This window comes from Embiotoca jacksoni, unplaced genomic scaffold (assembly GCF_022577435.1).
Source record: "Embiotoca jacksoni isolate LCO1_2020_lvr unplaced genomic scaffold, fEmbJac1.0.p SCAF_8, whole genome shotgun sequence".
Classification (NCBI taxonomy): Eukaryota; Metazoa; Chordata; class Actinopteri; family Embiotocidae; genus Embiotoca; species Embiotoca jacksoni.
In genome coordinates, this window is record NW_027185436.1 from 17,477,763 (window position 1) to 17,492,374 (window position 14,612).

The 14,612-nt window shown below is 43.4% G+C and overlaps 1 protein-coding gene across 2 annotated transcripts in view; it reads right to left on the bottom strand.

The window, feature by feature from the left end:
* Positions 1-292: 292 nt before the first annotated feature.
* Positions 293-14,612, bottom strand: part of LOC138215910 (tetratricopeptide repeat protein 28-like) — a 166,368-nt gene continuing 152,048 nt past the window's right edge. For both annotated transcript variants that reach the window (XM_069178404.1, XM_069178405.1), the window contains 13 exons: positions 13,305-13,464; positions 11,125-11,265; positions 7,949-8,093; positions 7,595-7,774; positions 6,878-7,416; positions 6,379-6,626; positions 6,155-6,279; positions 5,824-6,055; positions 5,065-5,141; positions 4,340-4,363; positions 3,047-3,176; positions 2,841-2,948; positions 293-2,667 (listed from right to left, as the gene is read on the bottom strand). In XM_069178404.1, coding sequence (XP_069034505.1) covers positions 1,055-2,667; positions 2,841-2,948; positions 3,047-3,176; positions 4,340-4,363; positions 5,065-5,141; positions 5,824-6,055; positions 6,155-6,279; positions 6,379-6,626; positions 6,878-7,416; positions 7,595-7,774; positions 7,949-8,093; positions 11,125-11,265; positions 13,305-13,464 — 3,722 coding nt within the window. In that variant the 3' untranslated portion in view covers positions 293-1,054. The remainder of the gene's footprint in view (positions 2,668-2,840; positions 2,949-3,046; positions 3,177-4,339; positions 4,364-5,064; positions 5,142-5,823; positions 6,056-6,154; positions 6,280-6,378; positions 6,627-6,877; positions 7,417-7,594; positions 7,775-7,948; positions 8,094-11,124; positions 11,266-13,304; positions 13,465-14,612) is intronic.

Genomic DNA, 14,612 nt, shown 5'->3' on the forward strand with positions numbered 1-14,612 from the left:
TAATAGAAATAATAGAATAAAATAATAGAATAGAATAATAGAAAAGCAATAAAATAGCAGTAAAAAATATAAAATATAAAATGCACAGTATATACAGTACAGTATATATCTATATATATTATATACAAACAAACCAAGAAACACAGTCAACAGTGTTATTGTACTGTGATGGATATATGGATGTATAGAGAGAGACATAAGGTCTCACTAGGCAGCACTGTGTATTTCTGAATGATTTGCCATTCATCCGTCCACAGATGTATGTTGCCATACAACGGAGTAATGTAAAGTCAGGAACACAAGAAAGCAAACATGATGGTTTTTTTTATTGAAACAGTTCACTGATAAATGACAGATGGTTTTCATGAAACGTTCATGTTTAATCTCAAAAAATCATGGGCTAAAAAGTCATACATGGTACTTAACATTGAATAGCAAGAGAATCCATGCTTCAGAGCAGACACTCAATTCACAAAGAAATCAGGCAAAATGCCCTTTTGATTTCAATAAAAAATATTAAATCTTTTTTTCTCCACTCTATCCATCTTTACATGGTACAGGTTTGTTCACTTTTTTAATTATATAAAAACGCTTAATACTGATTGTGAAACACTGGAATTAATTTACAAAACATAATAATAATTATTATAATATTAATAACAATAACAAACAATAATAACAATAACCATTAAATTTTAAACAAAAATAGAATGGAGGAAATCAGTCATAGCTGTTGCATCTTGGCCCACACAAACAGCGAAGTGTTGGGCGGGAAAATACCAAATGGCATTTACATCTACCTGACACACAGTTACACACAAACACAGTATCAGGTCGTTGAGTATTTCTCATTGCCATTTACAGTGTTATGGGCACAAAGAAAGGACACTAAAGCATTCATGTGCCTCTGCAGGATCCCACTTGCCAACCAAAGAAATCCTGCTCACTGTCAGTCAAGCTTGGTGGACCAATAGTGGTCCTCAAAAAGTGCCCTACTCCTCCAGCACACAGGATAGTAAATGATAGATAAAAGTATAGGGCTGTTTTAAATGTCTCAGCATTTAGATGAAGGGAAAAATCTTCCAGGCGACAGGAACTTGTATCCATTGCCAGCAGGTAGTCTGATAGAACGAGCACCAGGACTACTGCTTGTGGAAATAGTTGGGGACGGGGCCACTTTTCTGGGGTTAGAGCAGTGGTGTCCATTGGAAGAGTTCTTGCTACCCCTATCCAGTGACTGCAGCCCTAGCTCCCGCAGCTCCAGGCTGTCTTGAGTATCATTAGAGGAGAAGTGGCGCGGGGAGAGGTTCAGAAGGCTCAGTACATCTCTACTGGCAGAGGCTAAAGGTCCAGGAGGGCTGTGGACTGCTTTGACAGGACCTAGATGTTGCTGTTGCTGGGCTGCAGCATTAGCCCAAAAGGTCTTCAGATTGTGGATAGCTTGGACTTTTTCATCAATGACCCCTCTTCTTAGCCGATCCAAGGCTGGCACATCAGCCGATGTAGAGCAGGCCGAGCCCGTAGAGGAGTAAGACAGAGCAGGGGATGGAGCACTGCCAGCCGGGGACTGATGACCCGAACTTGGCGACACATTACTAGGGGAACGAGAGATGTGGCCACTGTATGGGGAGCTTGGATACTTTAATTTGAACTGTGCATGGCTGTCCAGAGTGGGTGAAGGATGGCTGCCCTCCTTTTGGGAGGACTCAGAGACTGCAGGACTATTGTAGCCAGAGCTTATCTTCTGTAGTGAAGAGGAACGGGAGGGAGGTTTGGGTCTTGGGGAAGACTGAGCTCGTCCGCTTGCACTGCTGTTAGGACGGCTAAACGCGCTAGTTTCAGAGGAGCGGAATGCGCTGCTCCGAGCTGAGGTCCCTCCAGCTGTCCCACCCTCTGCACCAGCCCGCTGAAGACTACCCACAGCACGCAAATGGCTGTGAGTCTCCTCCAGAATCTTCTGGGCCAACTCCTGAGGATCCAGAGGGACAGTTTTTTCTTCCTGAGACTTGACAGTGCTGTCTGTCTCGGTACTGGACTGGTCAGATTCACCTGTGTCTGAGCTGCTCACCTTACCCACCTTCTGGAAAGGTGAGTTTGGGCTGGGCACCAGGCACGTTTTGACAGGGGATGTGGGGGTGCTGACACTGCCCCTTGATGATACCGACACAGTGTAGCCTCTCCCGGCTCCTGCGTTGGACCCACCAACAACCCCCCTGCCTCCACGGTGGTGGCGCTGGTTGTGACCCGGTGGCAAAGGCAGAGAATCACAGTGACTTCCCAGGGGCTCGCTGCTAATGATGGAAAAGCCCTCATATTCCTCCTCATCACCCCGAGCTCCTGCCACTGCAGCAGCTGCCCCATGAGGAGAGGAGCGACTTCGGGGAACATGAGGGTGTTTGTGGAGAGAGTAGTGTGCTGTGACCCCACTGCGATGCCGATGACCAAGGAAATCACACTCTGACTTGGAAGCAAAGCTCATGGAGGACGCTACAGAGCTAAGGCTATAGACAGAGATGGCATCTGATGCTTGATTGTCCAGACAAGGAGGAGAGAAGGGAAGGCTTGAGTATCCCATGGGCATGGGGTTGGACACAGACTGGGCTGAAGCTAGAGACTCAAGGGAAGAAGAGCTGTCCAGGCTCAGGCGCTTGGGCAGTTCTGTGGAGTCTTAAAATAAAAAAAGAGAAGGGGAAAAGTTAAGATGTGACACAGGATAAAAACAACAGGATTGTTAAAAGGTTAAATGCACATTCTGGAAGATTCTAAACTAAAGTCAACAACTGAAGATATTAAGAAAAGCAGAAGTGATGCAATGAGCATAAGCAAATCAATATACTTACCAAACAGCGCCAGCAGAGACTGGAGAGCAAAGTGCAAGGTGCGGCGGTTGGCTAGCTTGCCTGTCTTCAGCACCACTTCTTCTTGGCCTACCTCACATAAATCAAATCCTGCACACACAAAAGGACAAGAGTTGTTACTTAAAAATGTGATAATGTGTTTGTCCACAAGTTCACATTGATGCAGGAGGATGGGAAGTTGGACTCACCAAGAGCAGCCAGAAACTCATGGCATCCTGGCAGTCTCCATAGCTGCACACTGATGGACACCTGAATGGGCAGGAGGGAGAAATCCTGTTCTTTCTCTCCTGTCTGGAGTTGGACTAGCACCTGGTGGAGCTGGAGAAGAAACAGGACAATAAACTGGTGAATTCTACTGGAAGTGTGATTCATTGTTCAAATTAATTTGTTTGATCGAATAACTTCTATTCCCTCAAGAATTTAAATAACACAAGTACAAAGTTATTTAGTTAGTTTCGTGCTCTTGATATGAGGTGATTATTTCCTATTATTTTCTATTTAATTTGCCTGATATAGTGGTGATGGAAAGAAAGTAAGATTGCCTCATCTTATTTGCATGTGGCTCCAGAAGGTTTCTTTGTATTAATCTTATTTGCAAGTGGCTCTGGAAAGTTTCTTTTGTTTTACTTTCCGCATCTAATTTATGACTCCCCTGTGTCCTTATCTTGTGACCTACAACCAACTCAGTATTACCATACGAAAGCAGATACAAAGGAAATGGGGGTGACTGTCAATTGTTTGTCACACTGTATAAAAGCTGCCCTACGGAGGAGTGACGTTGAGCAATGCTGGGCATCCTTCTTTGAGTGTACATGTATTTGCTCCTTCTTGCAAGAATAAATGTCCGATATGTTTGATTTTGGACCTAGCCTCTGAGTATTTTTTTCTAACAAGTGGCAACCACATCTTAAGGAGGGACTACTGTAAAATATTTGTTATTGTACGTATCAATCTGTTTCTGAACATGTTTGAGTCCTATGCACAAGTAATCAGGGGAATAAAACCTCTGCAGGGATGCAGAACTGAGAGGGTTTGAGCTTTCCAGGGGTTTATATTTGGCCTGAGCACACATTCATCTGTTTTGTTTGGGGATTACTTGGCTTGAAACAGAGGCACCTTTGTCAAGTTGATATAACTGTGCAGAAAGCAAAAATGTCTCTTGCCCTCACTACACTGTACACGACTGTGAGAGGCTTGTTTTTACGTCATAGTTTTATCCCTAAAACATTGCCCCAACCTGTTATGAACAAGTGTTGTAAATCCTTAAATTCTCCAAATCCCTGACAACACAGCCAATGTTTGCTCAGCTACACATGCATGCAAACACTACATGGTATCAAAACAACAAAACTTATTATTAAATTGTCATGCAGCCTCCAAACTAGCAGGTGGTATATTAGAAAGTTTAGCAGGACAGAGAGTAGAGAGTGGAGGAAGAGGGTAGGAATGGATGGAGTGCAGGCAGGTGAATGCACACTTACCATTGCCACCATATTTTTAACAGCCTTCAGACCACACGTTAGGGGCAGGGGAGAGAAAATAGGCTTTTAGTTGCATGCACACAGGCCATTCACAAAGGGTCCAAGGAAGGTCAATATGAAGGATAACAGCAACAAGTAACATTAGTGTTCAATATATTATAGAGTTTGATGCAGTCAGCATACATAGTTATGGTTGAGCGTGTTTCATGTTCTGTGCATTGAGATGTATATTTGCAGCATGAGGGATAAAAACTGCCAATCACAAACTAACTGGAAGTATTCCACGTGAAGCATGTGATAGCCACATGTTACACATAAACAGGCATACAGCTCTGCAGCGTAAGGTTAATTCTCTGATCTCACAAGCTTGGGTGCAAGAGAACAGGACTCAGATTGTAGTTAGGACTTTGTACTTGAAGCAGTGCTGGTTAGGCTTCAGTGCAGTATTTCAATGCAGATTAAGCTGCAGCTTGAGTTACCAGTGTATTAGCGTGTATCCAGTCCTGATGTAACTAAGTTACACAATATTATATCCCTGATATTCTCTTCCAGTGAGACCTTTGAGCTACAGAGGCGTGCAAAACTTTCAGAGAAATTGAGAGGGATTGCCTCAATAGTTCTTAACACTAAGTAATAGCAATGGTATTTGTTGTTTGAGCCAGATTTTATGTGGTGCGTTAGATTTAAAAATCCAGCAGCATTTGTTCAGAGCTGCAGGGGCCTACCCGGTTGATGAGCTGCTCTCCTGCCTCTGAAGCTGTGATCAGTTTGCACAAAGCCTGGAGAGCTGGCGGTGGCAGACCTGAGGGATGGGATCAAAGGAAGCTCATCATTATTCATACACAAGGCATGGTTTTATATCCCAAACTAAGTAGCACTATACAGGCGACATAGGGAGAGATATGAAATGGTACAAACGCAACGGGCAGAAGTTTTAGGCACTTTAGATGTTGGACTTTTATCATCTCACAATAACCTTAAGAAGGTGCCTGATTGGTGTCAAATTTATTCTGCAGCATGACAATGACCCCACACCTACAGCCGGAGTCATAAAGAACTATCTTCAGTGACAAAAAGAACAAAGTACCCTCTAACAGATGATATGGCCGTCCTCCCCCCGCTCCCAGATCTCAACATCATAGTGTCAGTCTGGGATTACATGAAGAGATACAAGCAACTGAGACAGCCTAAATCCACAGAACTGTTTCAGGGTGCATGTGAAAACCTACATGGCAAGTACCTTAAAAAACCTACGAAAATTGGTGCTGTTTTAAAAGCCGAGGGTGGTCAATGTACTGTATGAAGTTAGTTGATGAAAGTCATTGGTGTTGTTTTAGAAAGCATCCTCACTTTCCTGTAAGTGCCTTAAACGTTTTGACATTACTGTATGTGGAAAACAGTTTTAACAAAAAAAAACAACCTTGGACAAATTCTGAATCTGTTTTTGTAAAAACTGTGATGGGTAGCTCATTTAAACTACATACCCAGTAGTGATTGTAAAGTAGTGCTGCACTGTTGGAGCCTGTCTCCTGGGTCAGCAGTGGGAAAGAAGACAGCAGCAGGGATGCCGGTGCCGGCAGAATCAAGGCGGAAGCCCACAGCTGTTAGCAGGGCCTGCCAGCCGGGGACACCCCCCACCTTGTTCTCCACACTCTGCTGGGATGTGTACATAGAGTTACGCTGGCCATTCTGTATCCTCTGAAGAGACTTCTCCACCTGGAAGGAGCACGGCAGTACAGCATCAGTATTTGTTGTGAGAGTCTTTGGTTGTGACATTTCGTATAGTAACTCCTTGTGCGTGTTGTTATGTCTCACCAGGTGGAGTAAAACTCTCAGAGCATCACGAGCTCGGTCAGGATACTGTAGGATCTCAGCCAAAGCTTGGCCAATCAGAGAAGATGGGCTGTTAAGCTTCACATCATTACCAATCAGCATGTATCCTGGAAAGAAAAAAAAAAAGATAATTAAAAAGAGTTCCATTACAAAGTTTTTATTGGGGTGCATATATAATTAACACTTGAATGAGTGACATCGCTAACCTGCCCAGTTGGACGGGTGCGTGTACTGCTTGCTGCTCTGGACGGTCTTCATGGCATCTGCCAGAGCTGCACTAGCCTTGGTCCCGTTAAGCAGGGCAGTGTAGAAGGCATGGACGAAAACCTTGGAGGCAGCAACAGGGACAGGCCACAAGGACACGAGAACACACTGAGCCCCAGCGGCCAGGAAGGCTCTGGTCAATCCCACGACACCATCTGCTGTGACCTTGCTGCTGGACTCCTGGTACGAGCTGCAGCCACAATGACACATATGGCACAATCACAACGGAGTTTAAAAGCTGTGAAATACTTAAACGATAACATTTAAAGCATAATTTTTGATCAGAATATCTATAGTCATGCTACCCTGTCTATATACAATAATGCCTTTGATATATGTAGATCAATTCCTGAATCCACATTTATTGTATGAAAAATATGATCCTGGTTTATGTCTTTTATAACAGGACAGGTCAGAAAGACAAAAATCTTGTCCACCTACCCCAGCACCACCAGCTTTACAGGCAACCTCAGGTCCAATATATCTGCTGCTGTAAGCAGGAACTCCTGAAGGGGCGGACTGTCACAGATGCTCTCCACATCACTGCTGTCATCCTGCATGTGGAGAGACTCTGGGATGGTGTATCCGCTTCCGATGGAGCCCTTCCTGCCTCGACCACTGCTGCCTCTTCTCCCACCCGCACCTCTCCCCACTGTTCCCACACTGGCACTCGCGCCCCCTGGTACACTCTCTGGGTTTGGGGTTAGCACCAGTGCTGCTAATTTCCAGGAAATGTGGGTGGCAAAGTGGGCACACTCAGCTTGTGTGAGGGCACTCATTACCCTCTCCTTGGTGGCAGAAGAGCCGGCCAGGGGTTGGCATCCCAGCAGCTCAGCAACCATTAGAGCCTCCTCCTCTGCAGAGGGCATAGGTCCCCACAGCCAGCGGTCCATCACAGGTGAGGGGAGTCTAGGGTTCCCCACCACTGCTGCCATTGAGACACCACCACATGGAGCTGGTCCAGGACGCCGGGAGTGAGCCTAAGAGCACAGCAACAACATTTACATTGTAGGACAGAGGTTCATTTTCCTATTAAAGATTTATAAGATCTTGAAAAAGTGGAATTGTGACCATAAAAGTCTTTAATTTCTCTAATTTCAAAGGAATTTTAAACAGAAGTATGGCATAATGTTCAGTCAGGTGAATGAGAAGCTAAACCTTTGCATTGGATCCAAGGCCATGGATGGAGGGCACGGCGATGAGACTGAAGCGCTCATACAGGTATTCATTAGAAGAGCTTCCTTTTAGCAGGGCAAACGGGATGAGGTACAGTTCTCCCTCCAGCACCATCACCAGTTGCCTGTGTCTGCCAACAGGCCCACTAGAGTGCATCAAGCCCTGTCAGACAAAAGGATTAGTACGATAATCCACAAATAGATATAACATTAAATATGTGGTGCTTATGATCTTTAGTCCTGCCAAATGCATCTTATCTTATCTTATCTTATCTTCTTCTTTCTTTCACACAACTACAACAACAGGCAGGCAATGACCCACAGAGGTAGTACTCACCCCCTCCATGGGTGCGATGAGTAAATCATAAAGTGCCCGGAGTGGAGGTTTTCCAAGGTTGCTGGAGCGACGAGGCAGGGAAGAGTTACCATCTTTGGCAGGAGACATGGTGTTACTGAACAGGCTGGTCATACTCTGGCAACTCCTGCACAAACACAACACAAAGTACTGCAGTTTTAGTTTTGTACATCACATTTAAGCTGCACACTCAAACAGTTTTAGCCAGTTTGTTAAATTATGTATTTACAGTATACTTCAAAAATATATGCACAAACTGTAACTTTTTTCTGTTTGATTACAGTCACAAAAGGGCCTTCCCTTCTCCAGATATACAGATATTCAACATATTGTGCTATTTTATTTTTATTTTTTTATTAAAATAAAAAAAAAAATAAAAAAAATAAAAAAAAATAAAGATATACAGATATTCAACATATTGTGCTATTTTCCATGGCAACGCTGAATAGTCCTTAAAACTGAGAAAACTATTTGTCAACCTTAGGGTTTAACAAAAAGTTCCCAAATGAAAATTCCACATAATAATTGGTTTTGATTAAAAAAACTTTTTTTTTGTCCGGACACAAAACCAGCTATAAAATGTTCAAATTAAAGCAATGTAAGTTATCATGTCACCTAGTCAACACTGGAATCAACACATCTAACATGTTCTTTAGGCTCCTCAGTTCTGGCTGACTCTGTTCTTCAGTTTGTCCTTGATATGTATAAATCCTGCTTCTCAACAGGGATCATGTGCATCAAACTGTCCTTTAATGTGCTTTGCAGATGTGCTGGGAATGTGGCTGACATGGTCCATGTGTAACTTGCTACGCAGTGTTAGATCAGATATGTACAGTATGGTGACAGTATAAAGCTGCAGCAGAGGAGAGCGATCAAACACTCTTAATCACAGAGGCTCATCTTTCGTTTTCTGAAATGCTCTCAGATCTAAGTTGAGCCAAGATAGAGGCAGATGAAGGCTGGCCACACTGCATCTCTATGGTAATGTACTGTAAGCCCTGTGTGAACACACATACTGTGTTATTTCACTGAGACGATTATGTCAATTTATAAAGCTCCACTAGATGGCAGTAGTGTCCTTTTGTCTGGAGCTCACAGAAACACAAAGTAGCCTTGAATGCAATCATCTTGGCAGAGTCACAAGATGAGGAGGACAGCAGTGTTCATCCCATCTTTATAGGGACTTTTCTCCATATAATCAGAACCCAGAGGGGATAGGTTTGTGTCTTCAATGCACTGAAAATGAAAATAGTATTGAGTTTCTGAAACAAACCAAACATTATTTGGAGGCATGTGTGACGTGTGTGACAGCTCTCTGCTCAGGCAGAGACACCCAGCATACTGAGAACTGTGCTAATAGTGGCCATGGGGTTAGAAGCCTTTTGCTTGGCCCTGTAGGGCCACACTTGTCACTACTCTCCATCTGTTCCACCAGCCAGAGTTTTCTCCGGACCCCAGCCAAGACATCTATCCTGCCCTTCTGGTAGCCCCAGGCCACTGGCTTCCCTCCAGCCTCCCAACACTCTGTCTCTCTCTCAGGCCTTGGCATGAGGCTCCATGGGAAAGCAAAACAATCGTTTGTTAGCCTGACAGGAAGAATGAGAGAGAAGGCAGGGGATAAGCCAAGAGAAGGTGAGTGTCAAGTGTAGAGGGAAACGGTGAAAAGAAAAGACTGAGAGCAGTGAGGCTGAAGGTGATGATTGCATTTAGTGGCTGCCTAGTTTGATCTGCAGTTGAAAGACGTGCCTGTAAGTGTGATCAAGGTGGTAAATAAAAGTAAACAAGTTGAGCTCTATTATTCACATCAGCTTTTCATACTGACCATATTTCTACCTGGGGCATAAAAAGCTTTTCCTTAACGTTGTGGCCTCTCAACCCGTTTAAAGGAAGCGTCCTCTTTTATCAGTGTTTATTGTTTCTTTACTGACAACTCGGTCAAGATCATCAAGAGGTCTAATTATGCAACGACTGTGCATAAAAACGTATTCACTTACACACTGGAGAGATTAGAGACAAGGAGACATTCATTGTGACCTTCCCATAGAAATCCTTCCAAGCTCCCCAGTGAAGATTACATCTCAGTGTTAAAACAATTGATTGATCTTTTAATGCTGAGTATGTTGTTCATGTGCCTATTTTTATTTCAATACTATTCAATTTGGGTTTGTTATTTTTTTTTGTATATATTCTCGTAATTATAAGTAATCGTGGAAATACTGCAGTCTTCATACCAAATCAGTCTAATGAATACTAATACTGATAGCCTATATCTTAACATATAAGGGTAAATGACAGGGGAAAGGGAAGTGAAACATAGTCCTTGAAAAGTACATTCATCTACATTATGCACCACCAAACATTAAGATGTATGACTTGAAATGACAATGAGGATTTCATCATTTTCTCTTGCTTAAGTATTGTGATAGATGGCAGGCTCCTAAGCATGAGGAGCTTTATAATTCAGAGTTTTTTGAGGTCCAAAAGAATGAGCGGATTATTACCGGCAGCCCATTAAAGGGGCTTAATGAGCACCGAGACTCAATTAAAGCTGGAATTACCCTCTCATCAAAGAGCAGCTCAACTGTGGACGAAGACAGGGAAATATGACCCAGACACACATGTATGCACACGCGTGCACACACTCTATTGGTATACATTACCAATCAGCACAATGTAAATGAATACTTTGCATAGTGACAATAAATAATACTCTGAACAAGCCACTGGCAGACTCACAGAAATCTCATAAATCTGCACAACAAACACAGACAGGGCAAACATCTTAAAACCACACTGGTCTCAGTGTCTGTGTCTGCCAAGTCAACACACATACACACAAGCATGTGCACACACCCATGAACACATCCACACACACAATGCTCCATCAGAGTAGACAGTTGATAAGGGCTTTAGCAGCTTGGGTCTACTCAGTCTATTTAATAAGGAGGATTCACATGCTGCCTCTGCGCTGGCTAAACAATGGAGAAAAGAGCCCTTTCACAGATGAGCCACAATATCCACGAATCTCCTTACCCCAGCAGATATTTCTAATCTTCTTTTTTTTGTGTGGAAAAGTGGGCCTAAGTCGCACTCGGTGATTAAGACTGTTTCTTATTAAGAGTGTAGGAACATCCAGGTGATGTGCAACCATCCCCTACCTGTTGAACAGATTGTTTCTGGACACCATGCGCAGGAAGCCTGTTGGATCAGTGACCGAGTTAAGCTTGTTGTTGAGCTCCTCAAATTGTTGGTCCAACAAATCTCCTGCCTCGCTCTCTGTCTCGCTGCTCGAACACCCTCTGAACGACAGAAAAGAGACGGAGTGAGAGAGAGAGGTTCACACCCATAGAAATGTTGGCAAGAAAAAGGCTACTTGAGCACAGTAGACAATACACAGACTTGCATAGTTTCTCTGTGGATAAATCAACTACACACACGCATTCCTGATCTTCCCAAAATATACACAAAGTCAACCCACACGCTCTTGGCCTAATTTCCCAGACTTGAGCCAACACCCTGATGGTAAGCAGAGTTAAATCCTTTCATTATAATGCTGGTAATGCTGATCCAGTCAGAGGGGAATCAACCACCCCCACCCCACAATCGCTAACTCTCCACCACTCTCTCCCACCGCTCAGCCACTCCTTTGATGGACCCATATCACCTAACTCTTACAGTGTGACAGCTTCATGCTCTCTCAGTAGCTGAGTGTGAACTTGGGACCTCTCAGGACCACCATGGGATCTCTCTTCATCTTCTGCTCCCACTACCATCACCACAATGCTTTTGAAATCCTTATCGTAAGTGGCTAATTTGTTGTACATTCTCCTGGGACGTATTTTCTGACAGGAGATTGGAGAAATGTTGGGTGCAGAATACAAAGCACTTTTACAAGAAGAATAAACTTCATATGTTAATGCATACTGTATATTTCTACTGTCACAAAAGCAGCATATTCTGCTCTCTTTATTATCCTTCTTTCATACAGACATATGCTCTCCCCATTTTTCTCCATCCCATTCATTTCCTCCCTCCACTCATTTCAGAGTACTGTCTCCCTTTCTCTGCATTCTGGAGAGTGAATGGGCTGGTAAGTGGTGCCATATTGTGCCCATCCAGGCGCAGTGGCGTGTATGCAACTTCCCATTGGAGTAGTAAATGAGCTGGTAATGGGGCAGGAGGGCCAGGCTTCGAGGGTGGCGGAGACTGGCACTGGGCGGACCAGCTGGGCACTATGGATCAAACACCAACTAGAGAAACAAAGCTACTGTAAGACGCAGCGCAGAATCCCCGAATGATAATGGGTGATTTTAACTTTCAATACATCTCACCGTATTTTCCATTTCCTACAGCAGAATTCCTCTGGCTACATCCCCTCTTGCCTGTTAGGTCTTCATTCACTAGCCTCTGCTCCTTTGACTTTTGCCCCATTGATTTTAGCGCCTCAGCTCAACCTTTTTCCCCTTAATACTCGCAGTAAACCCCTTTCTCTCTTCCTTTTCTTGTCAGGATCGCTGTTTGTTAGATGGATTCAACATCTCTAGCTATCCAAAGAGCCATTATTCCGTCTCATTTATTCCCACTGGGGAGAGAGTGGAGTAATCTGGGCAGGTAGTGGAAGCCTGTCATCACAGAGTGCAATGGGGCAGAATAACACTGTTTTACACACAGACTCTGAAAGACAAACTAACCTTTCTTCAGCTAACTTAAAAGTGCCAAGTTGTTTTTTTTACACTTGTTTTTGCTTGGGCTACTTTTTTTTTTTTTTTTTTTTTTTTAATCAGATTTTTTAATCAGATTCAAAACAGCACGTTAGTCAAAGCAATCTGTATTTCAATAACATTTTCTGTCAATAATGTGGGTAATTATTTTTCTTGACAATTATCCCTGCTTACTCAAAGAGAACAATATATAGAGGTTGATTACAGACTGAATGGTTACTGGCTTATATAATTCAGTGACAGTATCAAAAGTGAATTTCTAAAACAGTATACTGCAGATTGCTACTAAAACATTTTAAGAAAAAAATCTGATGTTAATAACACAAGCATCGAGTAATAGGGAAATAAATGGGGGTTTATAGGGAATTAACACCAAAGAAGTCACCACTATACCATGTTTCTACTTGTGTCACTTCCATAATGTTGAATTCCATGATTTACATTCCATGAGGAGCCGAGGAGGCGGCATTACTGCTTGGACATCTTATGTGTGCTATAACATAATCCAAAGCGATTTATTTAATAGAGAAAAGCAAGTGGTATGGTTTAATTGTTGAATAAGTATGTCATGATTTTGAAGACTTTGCTTTTCATTGTGACAGCTGTAATTGTCTCACCTGCTGTAATAAGACTCTACTCCCAGAGCCTCACGAGCACTGGCAATGTGCTGCTCCAGCGAGGAGCCGCTTACCACTCCGCTCACGCCTCCTTCCTGGAAGTCTGACCCTCCTTCTGATGCGCCCTCACCCAGGTACACCTCATGAAACTTCAGGATGCCTGCGGAGAGAGAAGGGAGGAGGGCGAACATGACTGGCTGCTTTCAGGGATTTATGAAGTGAAAGTTAAATAACCATAAAAGAAAAAAAATCCAACCCTATTCCTCTAATACGTTTCTATTACTCCTTCACAACAGGAGGAATATTGGATCATTTCAACTGAAAGCTGTGAGCGAGGCCACATGTAACTGTGCATCTGTGGAACAAAATGAATAAAACAAATAATGTTCAATAAAACACAAGAGTAGGCTGCCTGTGCCATCTGCTGCCTGCCATGAGAGCTCAGCTGAGTTTCAAGCAGGAGTATCAGAATGAGGTGGGGAACAACTCTCTCGGAGATGGAGTACAGTTTGCTTGTGCGGGCATATGTGTGTCAGTGCTGTATATGCATGTCCTTGCATGTAAAATTAAAATTAAATTAATTTGAATGGACAGCACATGTGATTCGGGTGTATATGTTTACACATGTACATTCTGGTCTAATAAAATAATACAAAATTTGCACTGGTGAAGTGATTGTGGCTTCAGTAGCCCTTTTTATTGACTGCAGACTCTTTAGAGCTGGCCCTGTTTGTGTGCCAGCTGGATGCCAGGGAATGCCAGGAAGTGACAGACAGGCTATTAGTGAGCAAGTGGCTCCCTCTTAGCCTGGGGCAACATTCAATGCTTTGAAGATCTATACTGGTCCCTGTAGTGTTCCTCCCCTCCTTATGACAAGTGCTCGGGGGTCACGTTCATCTGGTTGCGTGGGAGCTGGATTTGATCAAAATGTTCAGGCCTTGTGGCATGGGACATGGGTCACGGCTCTCATTTCCTCTCTTTACAGCAGAGAGTAGAAGAGAGCCAAAGTACAACTAAGCAGCACGGCAGCCACAGGAGTAATGTGACATGCATCGTAGTTCACCCGAAGGTTTGCCTAATCTCTGCGAAAATGGAATTTCACAAGTCATATAAATAGGCTGCACCTCAATCCCTGAGCGTGTGTTTGTGTGACTCAGTGAGACAACAAAAGAAACAAAAATGGAGAAGTGTACAAAGAAGAGCCAGAAGTAAGCACTGCCAAAGGAAAATGAGAATAAAAGTAAAGACATAAAAACAAAGGGGACAGGGAGAAAAAAGACAGAGAAATTATGTTCTGACTTGGTGCAA